The sequence below is a fragment of the Xiphophorus hellerii genome, chromosome 4 (genome assembly GCF_003331165.1).
Source record: "Xiphophorus hellerii strain 12219 chromosome 4, Xiphophorus_hellerii-4.1, whole genome shotgun sequence".
Classification (NCBI taxonomy): domain Eukaryota; kingdom Metazoa; phylum Chordata; class Actinopteri; order Cyprinodontiformes; family Poeciliidae; genus Xiphophorus; species Xiphophorus hellerii.
The window spans coordinates 19,598,366-19,615,854 of record NC_045675.1 but is presented as its reverse complement, the minus strand read 5'-3'; the positions used below and the strand labels follow the sequence as shown (position 1 = coordinate 19,615,854).

The following is a 17,489-nucleotide window of genomic DNA, read 5'->3' as shown; positions in this document are numbered from 1 at the left end:
TAGGGTTATAGATTATGGTTATTGTTTGCAAAGTAAAAACATTTGGACTTGCCTACAAGTAATTTGAACATACAGTTTGAGAACTACAATGGAGCAATCCCATTTTAGCATGTCATATTGGTAATTTTTTTCACCTACATTGTCCATGTGTCCAGCATGGCACCAATCAGCAGGCCTTACCGCTTGGCCTTTTAATACATCAGATCATACAGGCTGCAGAAGGAAGTCGTAGATGGGATTAGAATGCTCCCTTGGCCTCACAGCTAATATCAGAGGTAGATTGAAGTCATTGCTGGGCCTGGCACTGCAGATAGGGAGCAAGGGGAAAGTGTGAGCTTATCACGTAATTGGAATGAGAGCAGAAAGAGAAGGTAGCTATGGCTTGTGTAAGGAAATAGAAGATCACAAGTGTGCTCCTATAGTTTCTTGTCCCAAAGTGGCATCTGAAATATTTTCATAGGTAAAAAAGGAAGCATTTTCTGTAGAAAATTTAATCTAAAGCAACCTCAGACAATATGAGGAAAAAAAAAATCTGCGCAAGCACCACTTAAAAGATGGCATCAAAAAATAAGCTTAGAAATATACATAGATCTTTATTTGTCAAACAGATTTTAAATTGTCATAATTAGGGAAGGTGAAAGGACAAAGGCACAGAGATCTTCTTAAAGTGAGTAAGAGGTTTAACATTATTTTTTCCGACTTACAAAGAACTCAAGGAGCAGCACAGGGGAACCAGAACCTAGGAATTAAGGATTTACATGAGGAGAATCCAGTACAAACACTGAGAGGTGTTTATACACCCACAAAGGTGTAGCTATCATGAGACAAGGGACAGCTGGAGGTGTAGGAAGTTGAACACCAATCAAAACTCAAATGCACAAAAATTCAAAACAAAACTAAATACAAAGAGGTGAGCTGAAAAGACTAGATCAGGGGTGCCCAAAGTCGGTCTTCGAGGGCCGGCATCCTGCATGTTTTAGTTCTCTCCCTGGTGGTAGTAACAACCTTTTCAGCATGTCAGTGTTCTTCTCAGGTGCGTTAAACCAGGGAGAGAACTAAAACATGCAGGATGCCGGCCCCCGAGGACCAACTTTGGGCACCCATGGACTAGATCTAAATAAAGTAAATAACAAGGAAATAATCAGAATACAAAACCCAGATAAACCCAAATACTCCAGAATTGTGATACCAGTAGAACTTTGTCTTACAGTGTTTCAAAAATAACCATGAAAAAATTAACAAGTGGAAACCGCTGCTCTCAAAGATCAAATAAAAACTCTGACCTTCCTCCTTGCGTCTGTTGCATCAGCGCCATCTCCACATTACAATGCTGCGCCTCACTCGCTGTGAAAGCTGCATCCTTGAGGGACAGAAATAGCACTTTAACTGTCAGCTGGTGGTTGTATTCTTGCATTTTGTTTCATTCTTGCTCATGCTTTTAAATCTTCTCTAATCCTCACACACACACACACACCCACCAACGCATCTGATAATCCCTGACACTACATGAAGGTATAGCTGGGTAACACCTACCCCGCATAGTGCCTTCCCGTCTTTGTGAACTACTCTCCTTTATCTGTCATCTCTGATCAGATGGCCGACCCATCGGAGTGGAGGGAATTCAGGTGCTTGGAACAGGAAACCTGATGATCTCAGATGTTGGTGTGCAGCACTCTGGCGTTTATGTTTGTGCTGCTAACAAACCAGGGACGCGCGTTCGCAGGACAGCTCAAGGACGACTAGTAGTCCAAGGTGAGTTCTCGATAAAAAGCGTTTTCCGTTTTAGTTATTCCTGTTTTTTACATGTGGCCAGGTATAGCTGAGGTCACAGAATACCACACAGCTCAGAATCAAGCTGCATGATTACCATAGCATTAGCAGAGTCTTTTCTGCCTTAAGCTGAGGCAGTGTCTCAACCATGATAAATGGGAAACCTGTGTGACAAGGGTGCTTCATGTAGGAGTTCTTTAATTTAAATTCTGAGCTAGTGGGTGGTTTCAATCTCTCATACTTATGGTTTTTGCATAACGCTACCCCAAAGGAAAAAATGCAGGCATATCTTAAATTAATGTTCTCCCAAAGTACAGCAGCAGTTGCTGTTTGGTTTTAGGTGTTCCCAAGTCATCTAGGATGAATTTCTGACTTTCAGAAGCTAAAAAATAAAAAATACTGAGCAGTTTCAATGGAGCTAAATTACTCAAAAGGTCAGGATGCAGAATCTTTAGTAATGGCAGAGCAAAAATGATAAACTGCCTGGGTAATTGTTTAGCATCATCCATCAATCCATTAACATTAACTAACAAGGGCTTAGTAGGTAATCACATCTCCAGTATGACATGAACAAGTCACTTCTCTAAATTATACTGCGAAGCTGTGTGTAATCACTCAAACAATAAATGGAGATAAAAGCAACTTTTAACAGTGTTAGCCATTAAATGAGAGCATTCTATCAAAAGCAGAGTAATAAATTTATGGAGGTAAGTCTGATTACATATTTTATGGCAAATGGCTTTTTTAAAATAATGAGAGCAAGGACTGCTTTTCATTTGTAGGCGCTGAAAGCGCAGTGACACTGACTGATTACAAATGAGACTCAAAGGTTTTGAGTGGATGGGAAATCAGAGGGAAAAATGTGGATTCTATGAACATAAAAATTAGAAGTATGAAGAATGACATTTTTTTAAAACACATTTTATTTTTTAAAGCATTAATTAATTAAAGATTTTTGTTATTGCCGTAGCCTTGAAAAAAACCCCAAAAATTATTCTCCTTCTGCAACCTATTATTATTTTTCCCTTACATTGTTTTTCAACAGATATTTTCTCACAATATCCAAAAGAATGGTTATCTATTTTTCTAAATATGAGCCACATATGCAGTCTAATTACTCATAAAATGAAATATTTTATCTATTTAAAGTGCCATGTAGCTGGATTTCCCATCAAAAATGTGCTTTTTTTTTCTCTGTGGCTCTTGAAACGAGCCAGACAATATCTGCCTTTAGCAGTCCTCCAAACGAACACATTATGCCTACAATAAATATTTCTATTAATGGCTTTGTGAACGATTACAGAAAGAAAGCATCTCTGTATTATAATTTTCTGTGTAGATTGGTGATGAAGTTTATAATAGGAAGCCTATTTTCCTCATTCTTAATATACTGCCCTTTTTCTTTATTTTATTGCATTTTATTTTCTCGTTTTATTTCTTTTCAACACCCAGGGCTGCCGTTTCATTGGATTGCATCTAACACGGTGACAGCAAAAACCTTTTTAGTTCAATCCCTTTTGACTCTGCAGCAAGGCCATCTTTAAGTGACATTGTAACTAAATGCTGTAAACAACACAGCTATAGTGGAACTGTATAGATATACTGTATCTGAGCTTGCTTTTAATTTGTCACACATGAAACCTGAAACATTTTAAAATCCTTAATCCTGATTTATATCAAGCCTTCAGCCCTCTGGAGCTGACCTGTTTATGTACCTAAGGATTTTGTTTAGTAGCATCCCTGTGTGTGTTAGTTGTTCACATCACTGAAGACTGTGCCTTGAAGGTGTAAGAGGTGAAAGATTGATGTTTTTAACTAATAGGATGGTGGCCCCGTGTATTAATTGTCACTAAGAAGGAAATAGCCAGTCTCTACCTTGCTCACAAATTGATCAAATAGACCACACTTTGCTTCAGCCCATCGTGGTATTGATCCTAATCAATATTTCATTTCATCAGCCTGTCAACTCTAAGGCACTCTCTGGCCTAGCTGGGGGCAGCATCTGAAAGCCATAGATGTTAATTATCTGTCAGTTTCTTTGGTTTTTGTCATGGATTTGTGAAAACAAAGCGGTTCTGTTAACTTCAGAAAAATGTGTGTCTTTGCCGTGGTTTAATATGAGACAACAATGCTTACTGGATGTCCTTGAGGAATTAGTCAATTAGTTTGGGGAAATAAGCCACTTAACACAACCGTGGAACTGAGTTTCAATAATTCAATAATCCAATCATAACACAAGTTCACCAGTAAAAAAAATCTGAGTAGTGTAAGGCAGACAAGGGTACTTGCAAAATCATCACATATCAAGAAATAGACGTCTTGAGAAATTATATCAGGATCATTTTCTGGTGCAAAAACAGAGTCAAAGAGTCAAACTTTTGGGACCAGCAGTGAAAAGCAGGAGCAAGATAAATGACTTGTGCAGATGATTTGACCCGCACCTTTAGAGGTGCAAATCAATATCATCCTGTGCTCCTGGTGATCTCTGCCTTTGAGTTTGTCAGCTTTAAAAATAAAAATAAAAACTGCAAGAGAGAAAAAAAAACAGACATTATAAGGCTTGGATACAAAGAGATAAATGAAAGAAACATCTTACGCTCTCAGCTTTCTCCTTTATTTCACTGCCCAGAGGGACATTTGCTTTTTCATTGGAGGAGTGGAAAAGCATCAGATAATGTTTGGTGTGAGAGGGTAGGAACAAGAATAAAGGCTGAACAGCAGGGAGGAAAACCAAAGAGGAACTTGAAACAATCTGGACAAAAAAAACAAGATACTGGGAAAACAATAATAACTAAAACAATATTATATATATTAATATATATATTAAATTCTTTTGTTCCTGTTCTATACTTTTGTTGTTGTCAATATGTCATTTGATGCCAAATGTTGATGCAACTATTCCCTTGGCTTACTGCTCCTTTATTGCAAAAGTTTATTGAAAGAGATGCTTCTTCATAACACTGAACTGGCTGCCTGAGTTGTTTATGTACTCACCAACATAAATAGTTAAATAGTTTAATCAACAACAGAGATTTTTCTTTAGAAACAAAATGTCAAAATAAGTCAGTTATGTGGCTGTATGTATTATAGTTTTGAGTTTGAACATAATCTGCATTTACAAAAGCATCTCATTAGCATCCCAATAAATAGGTATACTTATAATGTAATTTTTCAGTTAAAATTTGATAGAAAAGAACAAGCATGTTGAATGGTTTCCTGCCAGCACAACACTACATATAGAGTGAAATTCATTAAAATAATATATATTTTTAAGTAAACAGTAAGTTAAATATTACAAGGCTAATTGAAAGCTGTAGATAAAAATGAACAGATATTAAACCTTATCAACATGAAGTTATCAGGTTGAATCTTTAGAGTTTGTTTTTACGGCTTTTTATGGCACCAGTATTGCTTGTTTTTCTTGTCTGTTCTTTTGTGACAATGTAGGAGAGAGAAAATGGGCCAGAGTGAAAAGGACAGTCTTTGTCTCTGGGGATTTACTTTACTCACTAACTTAAGAGAAAATAAAATGTTTTTTTTTTTATTTTGGCAAGTTTGTTTACTCATCACAGAACTTTGAGCACAACTAAAGCAGAAAGCATTGTTGATCCCTGTTTGTTTTTACTAAGGTACAATGCAATCGTGATAGTAAAAACAAGATGCAGAATAGTCATGAAAATGCCAAAAGCAGAAAAAATCCAAAACAATGCTCTCCATAAAACATGTTTCTTTACATAATGATATGTATAACTATCCATCTGCACTTATATTTCCCTTTAAACCCAGAGCTACTGGGCTGTGTGAAGACTCACTCTGGGAGTTTATTTGAATATTTATTCGTGTACATTGATATACTAGCTGGTACCAGCGCAAACATTTTTTTTCTGTGCCAGCAGTTCTCCCAGACTAATTTAGCTGTTTTCCTGTCCACGGTTTACAGCTGTTGTAACTTCTGCAAAATATGTCATGTTGTAAACTTGCCTTGTCATGGGCATTTTTATTATTTTCCAACCCCAGTGAGACTTAACACTAGCCCCAAGCTACTCATATTATCTAATAAGAGCAAAGACACACAGGCAAAACCTCGTTAGATCGGTCAGAGAAATTATTAGCCAGCAGTGTCCATAAGTCTGCATAAAACCACTAAAATATGAAATATCACTTTAATATTGTTATTTCATTATCCTGTCAACAGTGGGGTATAAACCTTAAAGATATCCATTTGAAAAAGATGTGTATTTGTTTTCGTCCCCTGGCCGGGTTTTTATCACAAAGAAACCTAGTTATTAGCTTAAAGGCAGCTATAGGTTGAAACCGTTCCAGCTACAATTGAAAATTGTAGTATACATACAACTTTATTAGGTAGACCTTTACTTGTAGATATGAGGACTGCATTTCCAAAATACAAATTAAGATCTGGTGAAAGTGGAGACAATTGCAGTCATGTCGCTCATTTTTCAAATCTATTGTCATCCAATTTTAACAAGCTTGTGCAATCTGCATCCTCAGTTTTCTGTTATTTGCTGACAGCAGTGGCAGCCTGTGTGGTCTTCTACTATCTCAAACCATCTGCTTCAAGGCCCAACGTTTAGAGATGACATTCCACATACTGGTTGTAACAAATGGTTATTTGAGCTGCTGTTGCCTCTGCCTTACCCCAAACCAGTCAGCCCATTCTCCTCTGACTCCTTTAGCCCATATGGCTCCAACATAGACTTCATATCCAAAGTCACCTACATTTCTTCCTGTGCCATATATCTTATCAAGCTGTCACAAAAGATCCAAATTTAAGGTATTGTATAAACCGCTAGACAAATAAATAAAATCATGAGTTAGCCATACATATTAACACAAATGTAATACGTAGGAGACTGCAACATAATGTTGCTCATAATGATGTAACTCATAAAGATGTAACTTTAAAAAAAAATACTAATAAAAACAAGAAGCTGTTGGATCTCTGATCAAACTAAGCTGTTGATTCACAAATGTATAATTAGCATAATGTTCTCTGTGTTCATTCATGCATAAATAATTAGGTTTAAGAAATCATTGATATGATTGAACAGCCTGGGGGCTTCATTTCTGCAGGAGACAACAGAAATACATAAACATTGAAATGAATTAAATGAAACAATATTTAAATTTAGAATGTAAATAACTGAAAAAAAAGATTATTAGTAGCAGAAAATCTATGTGAAGAATTTAAAACGGGTATTTAAAACAAATTAGAAATGTTGTGAAGCAGGTTTTACACTGTTTTACTTTCCTTCTTTTAGCCTTCTGTTTACCTCCCTCCAGTCCTTTTTATTTACCTATTAGAGCATCGATCCTTTGTCTTTCATAATCAAGGTAATTGACCCTTGCCTGAATTATAGATTTAAGCCAGTATTTACACCTCAGTTCTATACTCTAGGCACTTATATTTTTTCTCACACCTACTCTCTCTTCCATTAGTATCTTGACACCTCAAGACCGAGTCTTTAAAATCGTAATATTTTAAGTATCTGGCAGGTTCGCATCCGACCGACGTGTAGGATTGAAGGAGCGATGTTGTCTGATTACATTCTCTGTTTCTCTTTCAGCTCCAGCAGAGTTTGTTCAGCCTCCGCAGTCCATTGCTCGACCAGTTGGCACCACGGCGATCTTCACCTGCCAAGTGCAGGGTGAGCCTGAGCCTCAGCTCACCTGGCTGAAGAACGGGCAGATTCTGGAGCCAGGGGGGCATGTTAAACTCAGGAACAACAACAGGTAGAAGAATATTACTCTCTGCATTTATGGGTCTCTGTTTATAAAATACTGTGTACATAAAATGCTGGAATTGTTTGAAACAATTAATTATGTCTTTCCAATTAACATAGTCAGCAATTGTTGACTAAATCTTTTTCTGCAAACAACCAAATAATTCGCCATTTAACATGGAAGCAAAACATTTTGTGTAAAAAGTAAAGACTGAGTTCTTTACTCAGAAAAACAGCCTAATAATGTGATTAAAACCAAATATTTCTTATAAAATCCTGTGAACATCCTAATGCCAACCGCCACTTTCAACTTGATAAACCTCAAGGTTTATGCCTAAGTGAGACGTGTTTATTAATTACAGTGTGTGTTCAAGGCTCCATCTGGATGCTACTATGGTTACAAAGTACCAACAACACAGGACTGGAAAAAACTAAACAGGCTGTGCAATTCATTGATTTCTTCTTTTGTGATACCCACTTTATGCTCCAGGGTCACAGGAGGGTTGGAGCATCTCCCATTTCTCACTTATTGAGAAGGGATGTACAAGCTTAAAGATAATTAGGTGGATAATATTTGATGGTTAAAAAAAACAAAAAAACAATCAGTTCTGTCTACTGGCAGACTCCAATCCATACTGGAAGATATACCAGCATATGACTTTTGTAGTTAAATTTAAGCCACTTTTTAGATGTTTATGAGAAAATTCTGCATTTTAGGATGATTTACAATTCTAATTGACCTTAGTGGACAGTTTGCCTGTGTGGGTGTTTGATCAATTTGTCTCTGTTTTGGTCCTGTTGCACCCCATCTGCTTACTGCAATGACAAGCTCTGTCCCCTCCCCATCCAACCCACAGTGAACTTAGGAAATCTGGAATTTGATAAATGCCTGCGAGATATTTTTAAATATGTTGTATTTAATAATTTCTGATTTAGTGGACAAATGCTCCCTGTCCTACTCCTTTTACGCATGTGGTTTGTATCTTTTTATGTGTGCATTGTTTCCATCCTTCCCCTAATCCTCTTGTGAGATGATTGGAAACTAAACTTCTACACGAATATGCGTCAAAAGCCCATTTTAAAACGAACTTTTGACGCAAGTTGTTTTTATGGATTAAGGCACATTTAAAGTTCAATTTTCCCAGTTGACCCTGGCCACAGTTATCCAAGTACATCATTATTTTTCATGAAAAAAGAATGAAGTAAATGTATTGAATGAAATATGCCGGAGAAAAAAAAAATCAATGCTTACACTCCGCTGCAGTGAGTGAAAGGAGCAGACATACCCATTGCTCACATTCATTTCTCCACTCCTACTTGCATCTACTAGCCTGTATTAGCGAGACAGATGGAATGAGAGAATGCTAAAGGCAGAAAGAGAACAGGGAAGAAATGGATGAGAAGCCTGACTGAAAAGTTGAATTAAAAAGGGTGGAAATGAATGAGCTCTTGAGGGAGAAACGATGAGTCTGCAGGAAGAATAAATGGGCAAAGAGGAAGGGAGACCTGAAAGATGGAATGAGTAGTCAGAGCATCACTTCGTTTCCTCGTCCCTCCGTCACAGATGACCTGCTGTAATATGAATCCCATGCATCACAAACTGAACTCTGTGATTGGGTACAGAGGCAGACCTCAGCTTGAGCTCCACCATTAGCTAATGAGCCCATAAACTCAGCTGGTTGGCCAAGAAATGCAATCAGGCATGTGGAGAACAGAGCAGCTTCAAGAGCATCTTAAGACGGTGTCACTGAACTGCACAGTGGGTGGAAAGAACATGAAACAATGTCATTCTTTTTCACAGCTGGATGCAATAATGCAGATGTGAAGGTGTTTAAAGCTGTTCAGAGGATTGTACTTCTATCCTGGGAGATAAATTGTTGTCTGCAGAAATACTCTGAATGAACTAACTGAAATTAACACCAAGCTTAATGTTTATTTGAACCCTTGTCGGTGGAAATCAGTATTTGTTTATTTTTTGCTATTTTCTTCAAACGTAGATCTTTATATCAAGATTGCTAAAACTTTAGGCAACCGTGAATGTTGAGATGATGATGTCTTGACGTTGTAAGCTTCTGACTAGTTAATTCACAACATTTAATATAATTGGATGTGCACCTGATTTATCTTAAGGTAATTAAGATAAAACACTGATTCTCTTATTTTTCTTAGAGCATAAATGCTTACTTCTATTTTTAATGGGGGAAATATTACATTTGATAAATTTTCAAAATAATATGAAGCAACCTTTATCAGTTTGTTTTGGATGGCAAAATAAATGTTTAAAGCAGAGGTGGGGACTCGAGTCACATGACTTGGACTCGAGTCAGACTCGAGTCGTTAAAATCACGACTTGAGACTTGACTTGAAAAAATGCTCAAAGACTCGGACTTGACTTTGACTTTCATGCCATTGACTTGGGACTTGACTCGACTTGAAGCTGTTTACTTGAAAAGACTTGATATTTTTTACTCAAAGTCTTAAAATTTAAAACACATTATTTATAAAGTGGCGTCATTAATTAATGTCACTCATTCCGTATCAATATGCGCAGACCGTCACTATGGTTTTCCTCTCTCCTTATGTATGTATGTGTACGTAGCTGCAGCACAACCAATCAAATTAACAGGATTTGGACGTTTAAAAAAACGCGGCAAAGCTACAGAGCTCAGGGAACGAAATACGAAATAACCGCTCGAATATGCTTCCGCGAGTAATTTCTTTTGGCTACGTAGGTTATGAACTTTCGACTAAAAAACGAACTGCAACTTGTAAAACATGCAAGAAGAGAATATCGGATGGAGATGCCACGACGTCCAACTTTGTCCGGTATTTGAAGCTTCACAGAGATCGGTAGGTGGCACTTTTCTTTTGCTGTAAGATAGTTGACTATAGCTAACTTCGTGTTAGCATGTGTACTCCGGGTTAAATTGGTGATGATTTACCATAAATCCGGTCCTTCAAATGCCTCCACAAATAATGTGCACCGTGTTAGCTCAGGAAGCCGGTGGATAGTGAGCGGGGCTCCGGAACAGAAAGCAGATTCTGGACCTGAACACAGGGAACAGAGTCTCTCTGTCCCATCATGATGATGAGCCGGGTCTAGTATCATCTAAGGATGGTTGGTGTATTTGAAGACATCTACGTTGGGAAATTATATTGACAATATATTGTTTACTGCAGTCAGTGCATTAAGTCAACTGTTTTTGACTTAATGCACTGACCGGCGTGACTGTCACATGTGGCACAGAACCCATTTCCAAGTAGTATAGCTTTGCTGGGAAAAAAAAAAAAAAAGACCAAATACAGTGACTGTCCCAAATAAATTTTGTGTTTAGAATATCTGTCCCATATTTACGGAGGACTGAAACTAACATACTTAGAAATAAAAGCAGAAAAATAAATGCACCAGACCTTCCTGAGTTTACTTGTGATAACTTCATTTATACATATTTCATTTTTTGAAAACTATGATTGTTGTAGTGTTGATGTTTATTTATGAATAGAAGGAGTAAACTGAAGTCAAATGTAATTCATGAAAGGCTGTAATTTATTTTCTGACATCTGTTTACTTCTGACAGATTTGAAGAATACCAGATGAATAAGAGGATCACAAATGAACCTCAAATACATATTTTAAAAAGAACAAATGGTTATTATTTGAATTTTATGTATAATTGCAAATTATTAAAAAAAAAAAAAAAAAAAACGACTCGAAATGACTTGAAATTAAAGGTTCCTGACTTGAGACTTGACTCGACTTTTGCCTGTCTTTACTTGAGACTTGACTCGGACTTGAGGACAGAGACTTGAGACTTACTTGAGACTTGCAACACAGTGACTTGGTCACACCTCTGGTTTAAAGATTAAAATATGTCTGTTAATAAAGATTAAAATGGTGGGATATAATTTTTTAACATTAATGTGGTATTTAAGACTTAAAGACAAACAGTCCGGCTTTGGAATCATATGCAGAATTAGAGCTGCACTAGATGCTGGTGATTAGATGAGAAAATGTTTAGTTCAGTCGGTTTTGTCTCGACTTGGACTTGTCTCAACGTCTTCAAAATTGACTCAGACGTTCGTCATAGTTGTGAATGGTATTTATTGTGCTTTGATTCTCCACTTCTTTGGAGAATCAAAGAATATGCCTTTTGTAAAGGCATATTGAAGAACAGCTTCAAATACAAAAAGTTCCATTAAAGACCAAAGCTTTTAACAATGGGTTAATGATGTTGCATTTCTGCAATAGCTCACACCAACTGTTAAAATGCTGAGCATATCGTTCTTACAGTTTTTGTTTGTTTAATAGTTAAATTATTGTCAGTGAAAGCCAATCTTTTCATTAGTAACATTTGATTATGTTTTCAATCAGTTTTGGCCACACAGGAAAAATTTGTATAAAGGGAATAACACTAAAATGTTTGCTACTCTGCCTAGCAACGGGACCTTCTGTAAATTTAAATTTTAACCAACATTGTTGGAAAGCTTGTAGAGTTTCATCTGAAGTCAAATGTTTTAGAAATCAAAAAATATCAAATTAGATCAGGCACAAGTTACCTGCCAGTGGTACCCAAATCAAAAGTAATGACATGTAAATAAATTCAAGAGCTGCAGGCGGCACAGTTATCCGGCTCCACGTGTATATTTATGTGTTTATGTACTCATATTGTGCCTGATGGTGGAGGATTAGAGGATATACAGTACAAAAGCCTCAGTAGAAATATTTTGATTAAGGTGTGTGGCTCTTATTACCATACGTTTGTGTGCACACACATAGAAAGACTTCTCCTCTTTGCCATTTCCCATGACTCTGACCTTCAAGTGCAAATCGGAAGCAGAATCGATTGTACATTTAATTCACTCGCGCGTTTGCATGCACATTAATCAAAAAGCAAGCAAGTCCGTATATTTGCACAAATAGGCCTGTGGTGCATAGCCTCATTCATTTTACACACGTGCATAATCAAACATAAAAATTCACTATCATGCTGCCCTTTACTCCTCACCTAAATGCATAATTCACACACCGAGAAACAGAGGGAGTGAAGCTGGCTGAATGACAGGACAGAAGAGTCCTGGCGCTCATGGTGAATCGTCACACCTCAAAAGATTCTGTCACATGCAGCAGCACACACTCCTAAGCACAAACAGACATGCTGCTTTGTAAGGCCTTTCATTATCAGCCCTGACTGTGAAACATGTTTTCTCAAAGCCTCTGTTAAAGCTGTTGCTAATTATGCATATGAGGGTTTACCTCATTCTCATGTCTCCAAAGCAGCAACACATGATCAGCCAATACATAAATACTGTGATCTCTCATCAGACTGCATAATAATATGAAAGCTCAGTCGGCATTGTCTTAAAGTGATACTGTTGCCAATGAGAGGAAATAATTATTGTGTAACTGGTTCCAAGTGAGCGTGTGAGCGGCATGTTCTTTAATTTAATTAATGGCCGACATCTGAGAGAACTGCCTTCCACACTGATGTGGAAATTTGTAATTGAAATAGTCTCAAAGTTTGTTTCCCTTCTTTTCTACTTTTGCCTGTTTTTTGGGGGTTGTGTTTTCTCTCTCTTCACCCCATGTACTGCCCCCTTATATCAGGAGATGAGGCCTGGGCATTGGCCTTGACCTCTGACCTGCCTATAATCAGTCATATCCTTTGGTCCTTCCCTCCTCTCAAGGCACAGACAGCTCCACTCCCCTTCCCCCTCTATCCACACCTCTTCCTCCTGTTCTGTCTTTGTCCCCATATTTTCCTCCTTTTCACTCTCGCTGAATCCAGAACGGCCCCACTGCCTTTTGATGGGGCGCTGCTCGGAAACAACAGAGGGTAAACATAGACTAAGCAGCTGAACAACAGATCCTAAAACCCCACCGTCAGCTCCCCCTCCACCCTGACCCGCTGCCTCATCCGTCAATCTGTGAAGTGACCTCAAACTGATGAGTAAATGATGCTGTCAGCTTGTCAGGACAGGACAGCTTGGTTTAGGGCGCTCACAACAAGCGAACAGCCTGAATTCCAGTCTTACACCTCCCATATCCTTTCTTCTCTTTCTCCTTTCTTCCTTTTGTCCCTCGCACATTGTGTACATCCAGGGTCTAATGTTGCATGTCAATGTGAACTGTGTGATTGGAATAATCATTTAAATTGCAAAGCGACCTTCATTGAGTTGTGTCTCGAGAGAACCATGAGAACCACCATAAAACACAGATGGGTTTCAGTTTTGGAAGTTAAATAATGTAAAGAACTTAATCAGGAAATAAAAAATGTGTAACATCATAACGAGCTGTAGAGGAAGCTTTGAAACAAAATATATATATGTATTAAAGCTTGCTTTATTGATAGTATGACAATTTGTTCATGTGACACAGAAATTGACATTTGGGCTCCAGCCAATTTCTTTTATTTTTTTGAGTATGATTGTGGTGTCTTGCCTTTTATTATTTTAAAAATGCATTTTTTAAAATTTTCTTTCTTGAGCTATGTGGTTTGTTTTGGGGGGTTTTTTTTCACATTTTGTTTTTCTCATGTTGTATAAATAAGTAAATTTACTTCATTTGCTTATTTTTTCAGAATTCTGTAAAATAATTGATATTTGAAAGCTTTCCCTTGTTATGCTTCTTTTTTTCACGTTTTTGCTAGTGTTTGTAATGCAATTTAATTACATGAACAACACAAACTCATCCATAAATACGAACAAAAGTGTCACAGATTTTTTTTTAAATGATGGTGCATTTCCTTTCCACTAAAAACAAAATCAGATGTTCTGAATTTCTTGTTAGAAATACAAGAACGACATCCCCAAAGTTTGAATATTAACTGGGAAAGTTAGAAATTACCCAACATTCCTGAGTTGGTATCCAGTATGGCCTCTGCACATACAAAATTTGGTGCAAGTAGCAGGTATAAACAGCATACCCTCTTTTTTTATTTTCACGTGTTCCTTTTGAGTGAAGACAAATACATTAATGTTGGCTTCTATTGATAATCTAAATTACCCCCAATAACATAAACAATCTGCCACTAGCACTAGTTTTCTGACATGCATGTGTGATGCCATTCCCAGACCCAAACTCTTGACACAAATCAAGCTCACTATTATACCAACTTGTACTCTAACATATTTCTGTTGTATGTTCATTTCTACTTAAACTTTCATGTCACAATAAAAAAGTGTTTAACACCACATCTGAGCTGCACTTCAGCAGGATATGATCACACGTCTGTGGCTTGACACACACTTTTGAATGTTACTGTACCTTGTCAACAAGCAGAAAATCCCCCCCCCCCCCCCCCCCACTTCCTTTCACACACACAGGGGGCCCATCAAGCCCCGGTGGCACCGGTAGTGCTTCCCGAGGGGCCTCCTTATTTTTCCTGCTTCTCTGGCATCTGGTCAGGCTGCCTGCCATCAAACACTCTATCCATCGCAAATATGAAAGGCTGTCACAAATATGATGGTTGATTGGCAAGCTGAGGCCTGGCGTACAGCCACCTTCAGGGTCAGAGGTGAGATTGGTTGGACCTTATTGACCTGATAACTATACAGATTGAATCCACCTGGCAGGCTGGGTGGAATAATGGCTGTTCCACCTCAGAGCCTATTCTGCCGCACATATCCCAGCACATCTATTTTGAAAAGGAAATAGAATGATTTAATTCTGCGTACTGACCCAGAAACTGAACCATACACCACTATTGAGTCCTGAGATGCCACTTTTTTTCCTTATGCCCCATTTTCCAGATCCAGGAGGTGTTGAAATTTAACCCTCCAGGCTGACATGCTGTTCTTTCCATAAATTACTTGCTGTTCCTTGGTGGAAGTTGGTGGCGTCTTGATAAATTTTGCTTTAACACTCCAAGGATGAATCTCGTCCATCAAAGGGAGATGGCATTTTGCTTGACAGGCTCTTACAAACAGCAGGTGACAGATTAGGGACATACTCTGAGAGGTTGAAGTCATGTGCCGCTCACATTTCCTGTTTAAACTTAATGCACAACAGAACCTCAAGAGGCAGCTTTTTATTTAAACAAACAAAAAAAAGAAAGTCCTGCTAATCTCTTTAAAATGTCACAATCAGGGGGTCTTGACATCAGCTTTATTTCAATAGGACTTCTACATAACTCACTCTTTCACTTGTCGTTGCTTGTGCTTTGTGAGTCTGTTCTTCCATATAGTAAAGAATAAATAAAATGGTCTCTGCTTAAAATAGAGAAAAGAAATGTATGAAATCATAGGTTACCCTCACCTCCATAGTGTTGAAAACGTTTCAATATGTTTGTGTGTTCTTGTCTTAAAACTTCCACACATAAGCGAATGTATGTTGTGCATATCTGTGCACAATAACATACAAAGCTACCTTATATGTTTTCTTTAAGAGGATATCTGCCATGTGAGTGGGAAGGCAACCAAGCAGAGATAGAACCACGAGGACAAAGAGCAGTGTGTGGCAGCAGTGCAGTAGAGAGTGGGGGGCATATATGCATGCGTGTGTGTGTGTGTATCTATAGGTACATGAATTCACATGTGTACGCAGGCAGATGAAAGGTTTTACTGATGCAGGAAAATTACATTTTTTGAAACCCTGAAATAGATGTATTGGATCCTAGGGGAGTTTCAGGAGACGACGTATGCGGTTTGCATGAGTGAGGACGGTCCATGAATTCCTCTGCTGTCTGTCACACAGGAATTTGTGTCACAAATCTCTTTACTTTCACTCAGCAGAGCACGAGGCTTTGTGCGCTTGACAGAAATAATGTCCCATTTACATTTTATGCTGTATCCTCTACTTTTTCCCCAAGACATGATGCAAATACATTTAAGTCAATTTGCTTAAATGCAGACATTTTTAGCTTTGGACATTTATTAAATTATACACTGTTTCACAATGTCTGAGCTGTGCTGTGACAAACCAGTTTTAACAATAGACAAAAATAGTACAACAGTTCAGAGCTACAAATAGAATATTACCATTATAAAAATGATTGTAGTGTGTATTGTAGCACATGAACTATTGCTCATGTGCTACAATGAAAGACCAATATACTAATTTTGCAATATAACGCTTAATTGACTTTTAAATGTCTGAACCAGCTGCATCATGTACCCCCTACAGGTCAGCTTCTAACACAGTAAGCTGGATTTTTGATCATTTGGTTTTGTCAGAATCTGTAGGACTGTTTTAAACTTTTTTTATTTCCTGGTACAAAACTGCCTTTTAAACATGCATAGTTTATTCATTCTGTACAACTGAGGTCAGAATCATTATAAAGTGTAATATTAGCCATCTTAATTCTGTCCAAAACCGGCCTAGACATACATTTAGGATTATTGTCTCGTTGGGAAAACCCATCATATTAAAGTTTCAGCCATGTGACTCATATTGCCCCCCAGCTTGTCTACGGCTGCAGAAAGTTTTGGTGTCTTTATAATTTGTAAAGAAACATTTTACAAAATTCTGTTGGGGGTTTATCTGGAGTACATGTATACACTTTTGACTTTGTTCTCATTAGAGAAAATCCACAATAAATTTAAAGATTCACATTATTAACTCTGATCGCATTCTTGTTCCTTTTTTTATCTGTTATGGTTTTACTTGTTATCAACCCACTCTATTACAATATTGTTGCAGAACTTATTTAAGATTAACATGCCTAAAATTACTTGGACTTTTTCTTTTGGAATTAGTGTAAATGTAATTATTCATACTTTATATTACAGTACTGTTTAATATAAAGTACAATGCTCTTGCTAGAGATTTGTCTTTTTCGTTGCTATATCACAGTTTCCACCACAAACTTTTATCCTCTGTTTCACATGTTTCAGAGTAATCTCTAATCTAATAAATGCCCATAACACAGTACAATATGACAGTGCTTTCATTTTTTTTTCCCCAGCAAGGAGCCACCAAATTGTTCAGAGCGCAGCGTACATGACCTACAGTGCCATAACTCTTGAACGCATGCACACCAA

The 17,489-nt window shown here is 37.6% G+C and overlaps 1 protein-coding gene across 1 annotated transcript in view; it reads left to right on the top strand.

The window, feature by feature from the left end:
• Nucleotides 1-17,489, top strand: part of igdcc3 (immunoglobulin superfamily, DCC subclass, member 3) — a 70,254-nt gene that overhangs the window by 38,736 nt on the left and 14,029 nt on the right. Inside the window, exons 6-7 of the mRNA XM_032561299.1 lie at nucleotides 1,594-1,752; nucleotides 7,356-7,521. Of these exons, the coding sequence (XP_032417190.1) occupies nucleotides 1,594-1,752; nucleotides 7,356-7,521 (325 nt within the window). The remainder of the gene's footprint in view (nucleotides 1-1,593; nucleotides 1,753-7,355; nucleotides 7,522-17,489) is intronic.